Source organism: Pyrgilauda ruficollis, unplaced genomic scaffold (genome assembly GCF_017590135.1).
Source record: "Pyrgilauda ruficollis isolate IOZ18807 unplaced genomic scaffold, ASM1759013v1 scaffold15, whole genome shotgun sequence".
Classification (NCBI taxonomy): Eukaryota; Metazoa; Chordata; class Aves; order Passeriformes; family Passeridae; genus Pyrgilauda; species Pyrgilauda ruficollis.
Genome location: NW_024513654.1, coordinates 6,559,314 through 6,575,563, shown reverse-complemented (window position 1 = coordinate 6,575,563; position 16,250 = coordinate 6,559,314). Strand labels below are relative to the sequence as shown.

The 16,250-nt window shown below is 42.1% G+C and overlaps 1 protein-coding gene across 2 annotated transcripts in view; it reads right to left on the bottom strand.

The window, feature by feature from the left end:
- Positions 1-182: 182 nt before the first annotated feature.
- The window catches only part of SHTN1 (shootin 1), a 40,964-nt gene continuing 24,896 nt past the window's right edge, over positions 183-16,250 (bottom strand). Inside the window, exons 11-15 of one of the 2 annotated variants that reach the window (XM_041461311.1) lie at positions 13,520-13,632; positions 12,773-12,826; positions 9,999-10,119; positions 9,001-9,184; positions 183-1,961 (exon numbers count right to left, since the gene is read on the bottom strand). In XM_041461311.1, coding sequence (XP_041317245.1) covers positions 1,751-1,961; positions 9,001-9,184; positions 9,999-10,119; positions 12,773-12,826; positions 13,520-13,632 — 683 coding nt within the window. In that variant the 3' untranslated portion in view covers positions 183-1,750. The remainder of the gene's footprint in view (positions 1,962-9,000; positions 9,185-9,998; positions 10,120-12,772; positions 12,827-13,519; positions 13,633-16,250) is intronic. The other variant, XM_041461312.1, reaches the window with a different exon arrangement.

The window sequence follows — 16,250 nt, the reverse complement described above, 5'->3', positions numbered from 1 at the left end:
CTGCTCCAGTTGGCAGCAGTGAGTAACAAGTCAATTCCACAAGGTCTGGGAAACTTGTCAGGAGTCTTTTTAATAAGCAACAATGAAAAGTTAAAGAAATAATTTATGTTCTAGGTAACAAAACAGTTTAAGTAAAAGAAATGCTTCTTGAAAAACTTCTGGGTTTTGCATAATTTGAAAATCTGAACATATAATACAGCAGCAATAATTTGAGGAAAAAATACATGTATGAAATTTTGCATTTTAAGTTCAGTGTAACAGACAACTAAGTAAAAAAATTAATAACCAGAACCAACTGCCCCCAAGAAATAAAAATATCAATGAGAGACAAATTTCCACAAGTTTAAGAACAGTATGTAATTCAGTCATTAGATCAAGTTCAAGATTTTCGTAGCAAACATGCAAAAACCACCAAAATAGATGTGAAACCACCACACTCATTACTATCATTTTATTTTTAGGAAAAGCACCAGACAGTTGCATGCAGAGCCAAACCAACAAACTCAGAACATTCATCCTTCAATACTATCACTGTTTCAAATAATTAAATAAAAAAGAATCCAAGTGCATTCAAGTACGTGCCCACCCAATTTCAGTTACACCAATCTTTAGGTAAATCCCTGATTCCATTTGTTCATTACAAAAGAATGAGATACTGTGCTGAATTTAAAGAGACTACAATGGAATGTGAATTGGCAGTGGAGCAAATCAATGATGTTCCTATCTCACCGTTGTCAGAGGAAATAAGGGCTGAGGGAAACTGGGATTTGTGTGATCAAATACAGACACCTGAAGTGTCACCTAATAAAGAAATTAATGCCACCAGTGTGTGCCAGGTTCAAAGCAAGGGCTCATTTGTTAGCACTGTGAGCTTTCAGCTGGGAGTTCTCAGAATGCTGATGATTCCCAATAACTTGCAGTCCTAGAATGAATCCCAAATGCAGCTCATACCCACTGGAGCCTAAGGCAAGTTATTTTTGTGCAGCAGTGAAAACAGACTCCAGCTGCAGCAGTTCCAAAAGCTGCTGTGTAACATTAAAACAAAACTCAGGAGCAAGTCCTCCTTTGCAAAGCTTTTAACCCAACTGAGAGCACCAGTCCCACAAACCCCTGATTCTGGCTATCACTGCCAAAAATCTTGTTACCACAATGAGATGCTGCACTGCCTCTGCATTTCAGTCTCTGTCCCCTGACAATCTGAGACAGAAGGGTTGTGCTTGTGCTTTTCATTTCCTCCCTGTGTGGGGACAGCAGGCAGGGGACCAAGGAGATCTTGGTTTAAGTGGGTATCAAAACATTTTTAGAGCAATGTGTCTAAACACATTTTTATTAATAATTGGTAACACCCCCTGAAGCTGATGAGGGTGTAATCACTTACAGGGTCTAACCCAAACTGTCCAGCTCAAGAGGGAGGCAAGGGGCTTCTGGCAAGCTTTGGAACAGACCTTCAACAAGGCATTTTCTCAATAAAAGAAGAGTTAAAAAAGCCTCTTCAAATCCAATTTTAAAGGTAACTGACACAATCTAAGAAATTAATAACCATACCTGCAAAATTAAAATGGGAAAGGGATTTTGAGTGACACACAGTAATTTAACACTTCAGTGCATGTAACAAAAGCTGCATACAAAAGACCATTTCAATCTGTATTATTTCTGTCTGGAGTACAGACCGTGGCCCATAGTAACACACCTAAGCAATTCACATGTCCAGATAATGATTCCCAAAAGGTACAGCTTTGCAGAGTAACAATTAACAGCTAGAACTATCTGTTTCTTTTATTTTCCCAACATTAGTTTCTTTATGCAGTGGCTTGCTTTTTTCCTCTTTCACTCTGTTCTGGTTCAGGGCATTTTCAGACATTTGATCCCCACTGGTGGACACAGGATCTAAAACTACCACGGATTCTGTCTCTTTTTCGCTGCTAGAAGCTTTTCTTGTCAATTCTGTGTGACTAGTTGATCTAGAAGAAAAAGAATAAATATATAAATACAAATGACATCTTCAGAAGAGCATGAAAACACAGAAAAGCATTTCTATTAGTAGCACATACAACCAAGACAGGTCTGCTAAGCTAATAAATAGATTTATGGATTTAACAGCTGTTATGTACAGATAGCAACACACAAAATACAACAGTCACATTCCCCCTCCTGGATCATTTGTTAAGCCAGGCATGGAAGATGAAAAATGAACTCACAAGGCACTGAAAAATGGCTTCTCCACACCTCTGTCCCAGAGCCACCTGCCCGGGGGCTGCACTGCATGATGGAGGCACAGCATAACCAGGTGTTCCCTTGGCTGCTGCTGGTCTCACTGGGAGCAAGCACTGATGATTTCTGGAAATTCACCCACTGGCTTTGCTGAACTATCGAGGGCGTTTGACCCACGCTCTGTGCTGCAGAAATGGGGTTACACCACCATTGTCTGCAGTGCAGGGATTCGTGGGGATAAAAACCTCTGAGCAGGGAGGAAGGAAAGGTCAGAGACACCTGGGTTATTTGTCAAAGCTGGCATCAGCCTAGAAACACTAAAAGCACTTGTGTGTATTCAGAAGCTTTGTACTGATGTTAAAAACATGCAGGCAAATCCTCAGATTAGCTGGAATGCACCAGCAGAGAACATGGCAAACACTGGGAATGCTCAGCCTGAACAAGTGGCAGATTGGGGTGTTCCCACTGCCAACTTAACCCTGCTGGGTGGGCAGACAGAGCCTGAGAGCACAGGCTGTGCCTCCTGCACCCTGCATTCCAGAGCCTGGCCCCCTGAGCCCTCCAGAGACTGGGCCTCCAAAGACTGAGCCTTCCAGAGCCTGAGCCCCCACAGACTGAGCCCTCCAGAGCCTGAGCCCCCCAGAGCCTGAGTCCCCAAAGCCTGAGCGTTCCAGAACCTGAGCCCCCCAGAGCCTGAGCTCCCAAAGCCTGAGCATTCCAGAACCTGAGCCCACCAGAGACTGAGCCCCCAGAACCTGAGCCCCCCAGAGCCTGAGCGTTCCAGAACCTGAGCCCACCAGAGACTGAGCCCCCAGAACCTGAGCCCCCCAGAGCCTGAGCCCCCAAAGCCTGAGCTCCCAAAGCCTGAGCCTTCCAGAACCTGAGCCCACCAGAGCTGGAGCCTTCCAGAGCCTGAGTCCCCCAAAGCCTGAGCCCCCCAGAGCCTGAGCCCCCTACATATAAATGACCAGAGCCTGAGCCTTCCAGAACCAGATCCCCCAGAGCTAGCTCCCTACAGTCTGAGCCCCGAGATTCTGATCCCCCAGAGCCCCCAGCCCAGTGCCTGTGGGCTCAGAGCTGGGCAGACTCAGGGATGGCAGCCACTGGCCCATCCTTAGGCTCAGCCTTACAGGCCACTATGGATGCACCATCCACACCCACAGAGCCCAAACTGGGCAGGTGCTGGAATCCCTCAAGCTGGAAGGTCCTACATGCACTGTAGGCTTTCCTTTTTTCCCTCTAAATTTACATGTTTATTTTTAAGGAACAGTCTTCCAGTCTGGTAAGGTAACACCCTTGAGAGGAAAAGTAGAATTAACTGGAGGCCAGAGAAAAAAATTCAGCTACAGGATCCATCTGCCATGAACTGCCCTTTGTTGTGACAGTCTTTGTCCTAAAGAAAACGACAAAGAAGAAAGAGGTCACCCCACTCAACAATTAGAACACTGGGTGGGGACTGCACCAGCTCCCACCTGATGGGGAGAGAGTAAATGAACAGGTTGGTTAAAAACAAAAAAATAATCACAGAAACAACAGTTGCTGCACTTTCCATTTCAGAAAGAATTTACTTAGCTTGCTGCTGCAGCACTGGATAGAACAAATGAAATTCCATGTTCAAGCTTTAATTACAAGAATTGTCTCTAACATTAGAATTTTGGTATAAGTTAATTAATGCAGAAATTGGCACTAATAGATACAGTTTCAGACTCATTTGATTATCATCAGAAGCTAGTGATTTCAAAAGGAAAATAATGCCTATTTTATGCAAAAGTTGTCAATCATTCCAGAAAAATACAAGGTGGGGTATTTTGAATGTTACAGCAAATTAAACTTTTTAAAGCAGTGTAACCAGAAGAGGGTTATTTTAAAAAGTGCTACTTTTGAAAAGCTGATTGCCCAACACTATAAAAATGGTCAAAGCCATAAATGCCAAGTTCATTTTTATTTCACTTTGGAGGTAACTATCTTTCAAATCCCAACAGCTGGACTATTTAATACAATCTGGTGAATCAAAGTATAATTCTTCACTGGGCTCACAGTGGGGAGTCTGCATTAGTGTATGGCAGCATTCCAACAACTGATGCACAGCCAAACGCTCTGAAGTCTGTTTCATTTTATAACAAAAATGGATAAAATGGCAATCATATTTACCACCTTCAAAGGACAGAAAAATGAAAGATGTCGATATAAAGTAGTTTAATGGAGAAAACCGGTGATTAAATCAGTGTTTGCAGCATAAAAATACAAATTACTATCCGACTTTGTTGTACCAGTATTGCCTCCTTCAAATCCTTCACACTGGTGCAGCACCAGCCTGACAATGCTGCTGTTACAGCTGAAGCATTGTTAAAAATTATTAACCCTATTTATCAGTTATTCACAGCTTACTTTCAAGTTTGCCAAGAGCAGAATGTTTCAGTGTGAAGAATGAACATAATTTTGGTGCTCCTTTTCAAACAACAGCATCTACTGGTACAAATAAAGCTGGAAAACGCAAAGAGCAAAGACAGTTTGCTACAGTTCTGAAAAACTCAATTTTGTCCAGCCAAGGTATTTGCATTTAGTTCAGTGCATAGCTCTTCCCTCACTGAGATTGTTAATGCTGTTACCATTATTCTTGTTATTTGTCCAGCTATATATTTAAACCAGAAATTGAGACCTAGTTCTATTGTACTCATTCACACACAGTTGCTCACAAGTCTGCATGTATTTTTTATGACTAAACATATCAAATCTGCACTGTGAAATATGGATCTAGATGAGAAATGCATTTGAGATTAATTCTATGGGATAGGCAATATTCCATGCTTTGTTATATAAGATTATCAGAAGCAATCTGTTCTGTTTATATAGTTACAGAACCTACAGAAGGTGTAAATACTAAAGGGTTACTAAAGCCTGTGACGTAGCACTGCTCTGACCTTTGCATAAAATGTACAGTAGGAGTACAAAAGGACAAACTAAGGATCAGATTGTCAACTGAGACTTGGATTTCCTTTGTTTCCTCTGGTAATATTAGAACCTTGGCATTATTTAACCTGGGTCGGTGTTCTATTCATGAAACTATTGTAAAATCATTGTAATATGTATCCATTAGAAAACAGAGTTTTATGTCAGTATTCATTGAGAATAAAAGCAAAAAACTGCATATGTGTGTATTATTTCAGAATTCTTAACAAGGTAGGAGAATAAACCAGTGAAAAGCACAGGCTAATACTGAGCAACAGTAAAAAACACACCAATTCCAAGTTTTGAAAGTCTGAGATGAACAAGAAATTCCATCACAGCACTACCAGTATTTGTCCAGCAGTGATTACAGGGAATATAAACAGTGACTCCGGTGAATTAGCCCTCTGATCCCTACTGAAGTACCAGTGCTACCTGCAACACCAGACATCTGTGAAAGAAGTGCAAGAAACCTTCTCCATTTCAGAATGCCCCTGCTAAGCCCAGCTGAGTGCAAAGGTGGTCAGCATAGCAGCCAGCAGGACAGAACTGCACACAATCTTTAGCATGGACATGGTTCCCACTTTCAGGTGCTTCTTTTGAAAAACCTCAAAAAATGAAGAATCTTGGAGTGCTTCTGCCTGCACTGAGAGGGGACACAAAGAGTACAAGCTAAGAAAAATGCCTCAGTAGCTTTTAAAATAGTTAAAACTGAGGAGACCTCCAACTTCCAGAACATCCCATTGTTTTCTTCATCTGTTGTTTAAACTAAATTGCCCACGTTCAAGCTGCACTGGAAAACCTTTGCAGTTCATTCCAGCTGAGGCTGAGCTGCTCCCTGCAGAGCTGGTAGAAGATTTGGGGTACTAAGAATACAGCTGGGAGAGGGAGGACAAATCCTTTAATTGTATAAAATCATCAGATTAAGACTAACCCTCTCTGTAGTGCACTGTCAGCAGAGAACTCTGCACCCCAGACACACAATGTTTACCAAGTACTGAAAAAAACCGCACCAAACAATCCAAAACCTGGGGGCAGAGCCAGACACACCTTCTCCTTCTGTGCCTACACACTGCAGGGGGTCACAGGAACTGGCTTTGCTGCCAAGGAAAATAAATTGTCATCTCTTCTAAACAGTTGTCCCAAAATTACACTCATGCTGGGTTAAATACTGGGGAAGAGATCTGCAGAGGAAGTTACCTGCACACTGAGGTGAGGCCTCAGCTTCTCTACAGGACACAATTACTGATGTCTCGCCCCTAAGCACCACCTCAGCAAAATTTCACACATTCCAAACCATCTCCTTGATGGCTTCAGACACACAAGAGCCTCTTGCACTGAAATAACACCTCACCTAGGAGTTCTAAACCAAGGTTTTCTACAGCAAGCTGTAAATTAAAATCTAGGTGAAGAAAAAAGAATAAACCCCGCCCTGCAAGAGACACCTGGCAATTATGAGACATGCAGTGCTCCCCTGTGATGGGAAAGGTTTGCTCAGCTGCTGCAAACAGATTAAGAAGTCACACCTTAGTTAGATTTCAAGGAATTGCAAATGATGGGAGCTGTATCCTTTAACATCAAGTGGGAATAAGGAGAAGAGGTTTTCTCAGGGTATCCAGTCCAGGCAGGGCACTGTTTGTTCAGTGCTCTTTAGGGAATGAAGTGCAACAGGAGCAGAGTGTGGAGGGAAGCAGCCCCTGCTGCAGGGCACAAGGCTCAGGGTGATTCACTGTGTGGCCCCCCAGGACATCCAAAAACATGGATGGATCACATGCCCTGGTTTAGCTTCACTCATGCCATGAATCCAGGGATCCAGGATGCACTGAGGGCACTCCAGATTACAAATCAAAGCATAGCAAACGCAGACAATAGTGAGATTTGCTTCAGAAGTGCTCTGCTGATCCAAACCAAGCTGCTTGCAGGGAAGCCCAGAAAACTGCCTAATTACAGAGCTGAGTTGTCAGGCCTGCTGGCCAGATGAACTTCCCTCTGCTGCCTGCTTCCAAGGAGCCCTGTTTCCAACAGCTTTCATACCTCAGAGTCTGGAGGCTGCTTCTACCACCCTCTGCTGCAAACAGCACCCAGGAGAGAAAAGAAAAGCAGTTGCTCTGTAATGTGGTGTGGGGCCTGCAGGTTATCCCTGCTCCTCCTGCCAGCCTGGGCACACAAGAGAAGGAGAGCCCCAGCACCTCCTCTCTCACTGGAAATCCATCCCCAAGGATGAGTGTTCCCAATTAAGCAGGTTTACACCAGTGACTCAGTGCAAGCAAGCCCTGCAGCACTAAGGACTCTGGCCCACCACATTTGTTTTAATGCTTTAAACAGATAAATTAAAGTGAAATGTGTCTTTCGGGATGTCACTGAATAGGCAAGCTGAGAAATAAATTGAGCTTCACATATGCTTTTATAACACATAACAACTGTGACTGTCAGCACAAGATCCTTTCCACAGTCAATTCACCACGCATTCTGTGAGACCTTGGGGCCTGCAATTATTTCATTTCCTTTCTTGTAAATGCAATTTCCACTTAGTTCGGTGGAATAAAGGTGCACAAAAGGTGGCAGGAGTTGTCTTGTATTTTCTGGTTTGTTCAAAATCACAGAAATCCACAAACTACAAACACAATTTTCAGGAACAACCTCACCTTTCTGTCAAGGGTAGCTGCTCAAGAAAATGCAATGGCATTATTCATGTCTAAACAACTGGTGAAAATATCTTAATCTTTCTGATTAAATTAAAATGAAGATAATTTTTCTTCTAAGGATACTTAAATGAAATAAAAGGGGAAGATACATATGATTGAAAATGGCATTCTGCTTTTAATTCTCTGTGGGAATTAAATACAACTGTAGAGCACAAAAGGAAACTGGGCTCTTTATCCACTCAAAAATAAATAATGAAAGTACCTGGATAAGAGTGAAGTATCAGTTCATAAAAATAAATGCAAACTGAATATTCAGCTCATTTGTCATGACTTAATCCTCTGAACAAAGCAATGCAGACTTGCTAGAATTGGTACTGGTAGTATTTTCTAACTGACAGCAGGAAATCAGAAGTTTAATTAGGCATAACTACAATGTTTTGCCAATCTGATTTGTCTCATCACTTTCCTTTTCTTGAAATGACAAACTGACAAGCAACCTGGTAAGGCAAGAGAAGCAAGTGCACAGCCTAATTCCAAAAGGAGCCTGGTATTGCTGGAGAACAAACCAATCCTCCAGGGAATCTGAAATAAAATTGCTGAAGTAGGTTTAACTCTGATGCTGGTTTCAGGTCTTCTTTGCTGTGATGAAAGATTCTGCTGCCCATCTGTGAAAATGCAGCATTTTTATATATTTTTTTTAAACTTGAGATTTCAAGGTAATTCTGAATTTTTACCAACAAATTTTTAAGAGTAATAGTCAGGACTTGTTTTGGTTCAACAGAAACTGCCCTGCACACCAGCATATAGACCAAGATGACTCACATGACTGTATTTCTTAAAGTATTTGCCAGAACTACTTTTCATCAAGAGTTAACAATGTAACTATCATCCCTCTTCAGGATATGGAAAAAGCCCTTAACCTTGTTATTCTTCAAAATCTCTTGAGGGTTATTTTTTGACAGAGAAAATGGATGGTTTTTTTGAAGAATGTTCACAGGTTTTAGAGGAAAAGAACTTTATTAGAGAGAATTTAATTTCTCCTTTCACATGAGACTGCAAATTATTTGGGGAGTCAGTGTTAAACAGTTGTACTGTACATTTATCTTGTTAACCAAAACTGATATTAAATCACTTTCCAAACACACCAGCTGAACACATCTTGTACTACAATATATCTAGAAAACAATATTTTACTTACTGTAAAGTAGGCTTGGAGCCCGTAGCACCCTTAGGCTGGTTGGGGACAGGACCTGAGTTAGGTACTTTGGAAGTGAAATCTGTCTCCACATCTTTCTTGCTCAGTGCTGCCTGTGGGGCACTGGCTCCTGAACCCAGCACAGGCAGAGACTTTGATTCTGATGTGGCCAAGATTCCAGTGGGACCTAAAATCCAAAGAAAGTTTAATGCTTCTGTTACGCAGACTGGTCTAGAAACAACACAAGAGCAGAGCAGAACTCAAGCTAACTGCAGAAATCAAAATGGAATTTTAATGAACAGCATCCAGTGGAAGAGAATATCAAAGTACTGCATTTACAGCTCCTGCTCTCCCTTCCTTGTACCAGAGGCAGCACTTGCTGTGTTGATCCTCCTACCTTCTGGGGGTAAATTCTGCTGCCCACACAGCCCACCCAGGCACAGCTTTGGTGCCTTCCCAGCCTGACTGCAGAAAAGCCTGCTCTCAGTACTAATGAGGAGTCAGTGAGCTGTCTGTAAAGTCCAAGATAAAACTCTACAATGACATTCAAACCAGCCACACCTGCACCAACTATGCCATGGACTTACACAAATTGTGTTTATAGCCAAGCAGAACATAACAGTTTCTTACAGAAGGTGACAGTAAAGCACAGCATAAAAACTGGAGACCCCTGGTCTGCAGAGAGGTTAATTCAAATCACCAGACCTAAATCTCATTTCTCTGGCTAGAATTACTTTCAAGAGTATTTTCACAGTAGGTTCAAGCAAATAACATCTGAGCTCCAGGATAGAAAGAGGCATCTGAGTGTATGTGTCTGTGTGTGCAGAAAATCCCGACATAGCCATCTCTTGGAGAAAATGGGATGAAAAGCAACAGGTGAGACAGGGAAGGGAGTCACTGTAGAAGAAGGTGAAGTACTCCATAGTGGCTGCAATGGCAGTGATCTGGAAGAGAATGTAAATGCAGGGAGAGGCAGAGGGCTCCTGAAGTGCAGCACTTACTGCCACTGTCCTGGTCAGTGGTCACTTTCCGGCGTCGCAGGACTCGCTCCAGCTCTGTTTCACCACTGTCTGTCTCAAGGGACTTCAAGCTTCGGGAGCTGGTGGATTTATTCAGCGTTTCCTACAGCAAGAGAAAGGCATGAGAAACTCTCTGAGGACAGATTATGCCAAGCAGCTCACATGCACAACTTCAGAATCTTTCACACTGCAGGTCCAGAGGAGTGTGCCAAGTTCTCCCATCGGTACAGCAGGAGGAGCTGGGATCCACTCACCAGCCCAGCCCTACCTGGATCAGTGATACAGGGATAAACCACACTCACTACACATGAGGGGGTTGATATCAGGCTGAAGAGAGATGCCCTGGCCCTGCCACTGATGAACAAATTCTGATGTTTGTGGGAAACTGCCAACTTCCTCCATCTTAACATGTGAAGGATCTTAAGAAACTGCTAGGGAGTTATTATGCACATAATTAACCTCTGTTATTGCTCCAGTGGGTTTTATGTTTTAGCATGGTCCTGATTTGCTGCATCCTGGTGTATACATGTATCTGCAGAAGTCAGTATTTATCAGCTACAACTGCAGCAGATTATATCCTATAATGTAGCTGATCTGCCATAAACCTGACCCTATGTCTATATTCTTCAAGGTTTCTCTTTTGCGCAGAGGTAGATCTCAAGCTGAAACAGTTTTTTATACATACAGGACATAAATAAATGCTATTACTGCATAAATAAATGCCAAGGCTAGCATGTGGTATCAGTGAAGCTGCAAGTCCAGAAGCACTTTTCTTAAAGTGGGTGGAAAAGAGGCTTTAAGCAAAGGCTGAAACCTCACAACCTTGCCTCCAGGAATTTAAACACACATTTAGTGCATACTGCACACATTTCCCAACTCACAGCAATCAGTTGTTGGATCAGGACCTACTTGATTGTAAAATTTCCCCAAAATGTTTATAAGACAACTGGAAATTTGGTACCCATATACTCTTTCATTCTCCCTCGGAGTCTTCCCATAAATCTTATTTATTCAGCCTTCCAAAACATGTCAGACTCATACAGCATTTTTCCAGACCATAAATAACATTCTATTGACATCTTTTGTTGATAAGCACATAACTTTTGACCAGAAATAGTCAAGGACAAAAGGAAATAGCACTGCAAGTTGCAAAAGTTGCGCTGTTTTCAGGAGCCCTGCAAAGAAACTCTTAATTCTTCACTCCTGCCTAGAAGTTAAAAAGATTTCTTTCAAAAGTATTTGAAATTTAACTGAGCAGGTTTTTCATTAGTAGGATGCTCCAGATCTGTACAAAAGCAACTTAAAAAAGGGAGTCACTCAAATTCTGGAATTTGCACAACATAAATGTGTTTTGTTTGTAACAATTATATGGAGGTCTACACAAAATGCATAATTAGCATAGTAACAACAAATGTTTACTCCATCACATTCCACCCCCATGTTTGTTGTCTGACTGTGCATAATCACTGCTCTCAAGAATAGACTGGAGCTGCATTTTATACAGTTTGTCTTGCACTGCAAATACCCTGAAAGGCTCAAAAGCAAGGAGCCTGACACAGAAATGCAGTGCCTGCAGGTTTCTCCCTGCTCCCTCTGAGTGCACAATCAAGTCTCTGATGTCAGTGACACAGTGCTGGAGAAATAAAACAGCTATTAGAGAAAGGAGCCTGGGCAGGACAGCCCTGTCCTCACTGGTGCAAACAGCACACCACATCCCACTACTCCTGTAATTATGGAATTCTGCTTAAAGCACAGTCTCACTGTTGCATTTTATTCTTTTTCCATCTACTGCTGTATTTAATGAACTGTCCCCCTAATTAGGGCTCAGCATTAGGGTCTGGTGACTCTCTAGACCATTTCTTCCCTTCTTCCCCTGCTTTCACATGACTGGAGAACAGCAACTTTAACCCATCACTGGTGATTTTAAATCACAGCACAGGCTGTGGCTGCACTCTGCTGTACTGTCTTGCATCCCCCAAAACACCACTAAACTGTTTTTGTTTAACCACAGGGTGATGAGAATGATTAGCTTCACCTTGTACAGTGGCAGTGAAGCATTTTGCTTCAATACTGAAGAATTTCACCTGATGTGCCAAAGTGGCACTTCAAAAGTTTCAGGGTTACAGAAGTCAGGGAGCAAGAACTACAGTTCCTTCTGACACAATTTTAACTCTTGTGCAAAAGAAGCAACAAGCAATGACTTGAGTAAAAGACACAACAGTAGCACACTGCTCTCAGCTGGATCAAACATGCCTAATTTTTTTATTTTGTGATAAGGCGTTATATGGACAGCTATTCAGAATCCATTTTTTCTACATATAAATGACCAGAGCTACTGCTTTATTTAAGCTTCACTTATGCTAACAAGAAATCTGGTGCCACAGGAAAGAGACCAGTTGATGAGGACAACTCTGCATCTACTATATGTGCAGTCCAGGGGCTTTACTTTGGACTAGGTACAGATACTCAGCTGCCTCTCCATCCCTAAGCATCCCCACTGTGAGTATTTGGAAATTTTCCAAAGAATCTATGGCAGACACAGACCACAAAATCCCCTCTAGTGGCAGGAGCACACAAACCCAGAGAAGAGTGCAGAAACAAATTCTCCTAGCTTGAGTCCTTAAGTCAAACCACAGTCAAAGGTGGAATTGGGGGATTTGCTTCAACCCAAAATGCAGAAGTTTCACAGTTTGCACAGAAGGCCCCGTCAGCTCAATGAAAAGAAAATGAAATATAATATGAAAGATTCCTCTTACCAGAATCCCTTTTAGCTCTTTCATTGCACTTTCAGAGGGCTTTGGTGTTTCTGGCTGTAAGCAAACACAACACACAAATGTTAAAAGTCACATGAAGTGGCCCAGGACAGACTCTGTACCTGCAGACAGACCTCACACAGGGGCTGCTGCCCAGGCCTGTGGCTGTGTGACATTCCTCTGTCCCCTCCTCCCGTGGCACAGGGCTAAAATTCCATCTATTTCCTTACTCAGATGAAGAGAAAAGCCTCAGCTCTCAGCACTGTGAACCACGGACTACAAATAAAGATTATGCTTTTGTGAAGGAGGTAAGCAATGTTCTACAGTAGGTATTAAGGTATCAAGGGTAAGTGTTGCATAAAAGAAAAACAAAGTGTTAATGCAGTCTACTTGTTGATCATCCCCTTTAACCACTTCAGGTATTCTCTCTGTGCTTTTTGTTTCTTAGCAGCTGTTTGTTTACAAGCTTCTTTTCTGTGTCAAAGAAACTGGCCTTTGCTTACTTACTGCTGCCTTTATTTTTTTTTTTTTTTTTTTTTTTTTTTTTTTTTTTTTTTTTTTTTTTTTTTTTTTTTTGTTGTTTTGTTTTTGTTCTTCAGTTATATGCTGCTCTACTTCATTTTATCCAAAATCAAGCAAAGTAAATGAGGGGAGGAAAATGTATTCTTCTGAATATATAACAGAAAAGTTTACTTTCAGTGTAAATTACTGTACTTAGCTAAAATTATTGGTCTGCTACTTATTCCAAACCTTTGTTTTAGGCCTGCTTGACTGGTTGACTGGTCTCAGGTGAACTCCCTTTTTAATCCTGTCCATCATTTCTTCCACAGCTTGCCTCTTCAGATCTGTAACTTCTTCACCTGCTAAAAAAGTCAAAGAACAAAGAACTTCAGAGAAATGGTACAAAGTAAAAACCACGTTCTCATTCAGGATACAGGGATCTCTGCTATCAGCTCAGCTGTCCCCAGCTCCTCAAGGATAAAGTGCCACTCTGCACTGAGGATCCTGACTTTGCAAATGCCCAACTGCGGAAGTTTGGACAGAAGCAGGGCCCTCATCCTGAGAAACACAAAGCTCCAGGACCTGTTTGGGAATTGCACAAGCTCAGTGCTCTAGGCTGAAGCACCAGGGACTGGAAGAACACAGCTCTGCCTCCACTGTGGCCCAGCAGGAATTCCCACAGCTGCACTGACACAGGAGAAGCTGCTAATGCCCCATGAGAGTGACTCCCCCATTTCTCACGGGTTTGAGGACCTGGCAAGAACATCACACCAACACCTCACCCTGACCTAAACCCACCCCTCCAAAAAACACTGCATCGAGTTAAAGGGAAAAACTGAAATACCATGAAAGGAAATGGCTGCTTTTCCAAGAGATTTGGTATCAGGACTGCAAAATATTCAGATGACATAGGAAGATCTGTGATGAACCTAAATAATACCTGTTAACTTATCAGCATTCTGGGTAATAAAAGAAAAGACCCTTAACATACCAGAAAGGGGAGGGAGGGGAAGAGCACTTAAATACTTGGAGAAATAGGGTTGATGCTATTCAAAGCTGCACCCTTGTACCTTATGTAACAGGAATTTTAAAAAGACTTCTGCTCTCTCACTTGTCAGGGTACTATTGATGATTCATAGAAATGTGGTTTATGTATTCTAAGCTGATTTAATGTCAGGCTTTAATTTCACAAACAGGCTGTTTCAAATATAAAAGCTTAATTGGTGGTATGGCATAGGAATCACTCATTCTAATTCCTTAACAGGGGTTAAAACAAGACTCAAGTTTGATATCATAATTAGATCAAGAAAGAATTTTCTCTCTTTATTTTTATTTTAAGGACAACTCAACTATTAAGAGGAAAAGCAGTTTATATGTAATTGAAGAAAGGTCAGAACTGTTAGTTTACTAATAAATAATGAAAGAATGGGGAGTTGAGAACCTAAGAGTGAATTTCATGGTATTTCCTGCAATCACTGCTTGTGACAGTCTCAACAAAAAGGTGTAATCAAAACATCTAGGATGCTTCAAGGTAAGGAACCCTGACAAATCAAGGCACCATAATTGGACTTCTACTGAAAGATAAGATTGACCCTTCATCAGAGATCTCAGACAAGGTCATCTCTCTAACTATTCTATCCAGACCAATAATTTTGTTTCTCTCAGACTGGTAACCAGTTCCCAAAACTTCCCCCAGGGACCTGCCCAAGTCACTCCATTCCTCAGCTCCTCACCTGAGAATGGGAGGAGTAATGCTCTCTTTCCCCACTTCCTGCCTGTTGGTTCCATGCAACAATCCAGCCTGACTTACATACCATTAGTCTGCTAACAGCAGGGGTTTTTTTAACAGTTATATCCTATAATTTCAGCCAGGTTCCCTTCTTTGTTTAAGTGGCAGCAAATGAGTTAAGCAATTCACTAAAAACAAACTCCTGCTGTTTCAGAAGGAAGAGAGAAACAGCAAGAAAACCCTTGGTTATTTAACTGGCAATGCCTGTCTAACTAGCCCTGACTCCTCAGGCACTCACAGTCATTTGCAAATCTGTACTTAACTCCTGTTCTCAACCTACTAAGTTTCCAGCTTCCATTAACAACAATAAAATGCAATTTCAGCTGTTACTTTGCATGCAGAGCCACCTTAGTGCAAGACTGTTTTGTTTTAGGTTTTCAGTGTTATTAAAGGATTAGAATTACAGTCAACTCTGAGTGGTAATTTCACAAGATATGAATTGAGGGACAAAAACTGAAGTATTTAACAAACAAGCTCTGTGGAGAGGCTCTGGACTGAAGAAATTGCCATGTGGAAGTTCAGAAATTTCCCTGTATTATGCTGAATATAACCTGCTCTCTGTTTAATGCTCGTAGGTTTGGTCTTCTGCCTCTTCCAGGTAACTTGTAGAAGCACAAAGCCCTGCACATGCTGCAGCTCAGGCAGGAAGATTAGAACTTTTCTCCAGTTACAGCAAGTGCTGGGTGCTCCCTTGAGGTTTTTGACCTGCAGCCTCAGACTGTGGATTTGAGTTCATACTCAAAGCCTTCTGGAAGAAGTAAATTGGATGCTGATGTCCAGTTCAGTTGTAGAGGCAGAGGTGCCCATGAGGGCCACACAAATTTATTTGGGATCTCAAAGAAGTTTGGAGTAGAATACAACAAAATGTTCCAGCTGGAAGGGCCCTGCAGTGACCACCCGGTCTGACAGCCTGACCACTTCAGGGCTGACCAAAAGTTAGAGCATGTTCTTAAGGGCCTCAAAAACTAACAAGATTGGGGCACCAGCCACCTCTCTGGGAAGCCTTTTCTAGTGTCTGACCATTCTCACCATAAATAAATTCTTCCTTACGTCCAGTCTAAGCATTCCTTGATGCAGTTTTAAACAATCCCATGTGTTCTGTCGCTGGATCCCAGGTGCTCAGCACCTCCCTCTCCCTGTCCCTTCCTCAGGAGCTGCAGAGAGCAATAGAGTCACTCCTCAGCCTCCTTC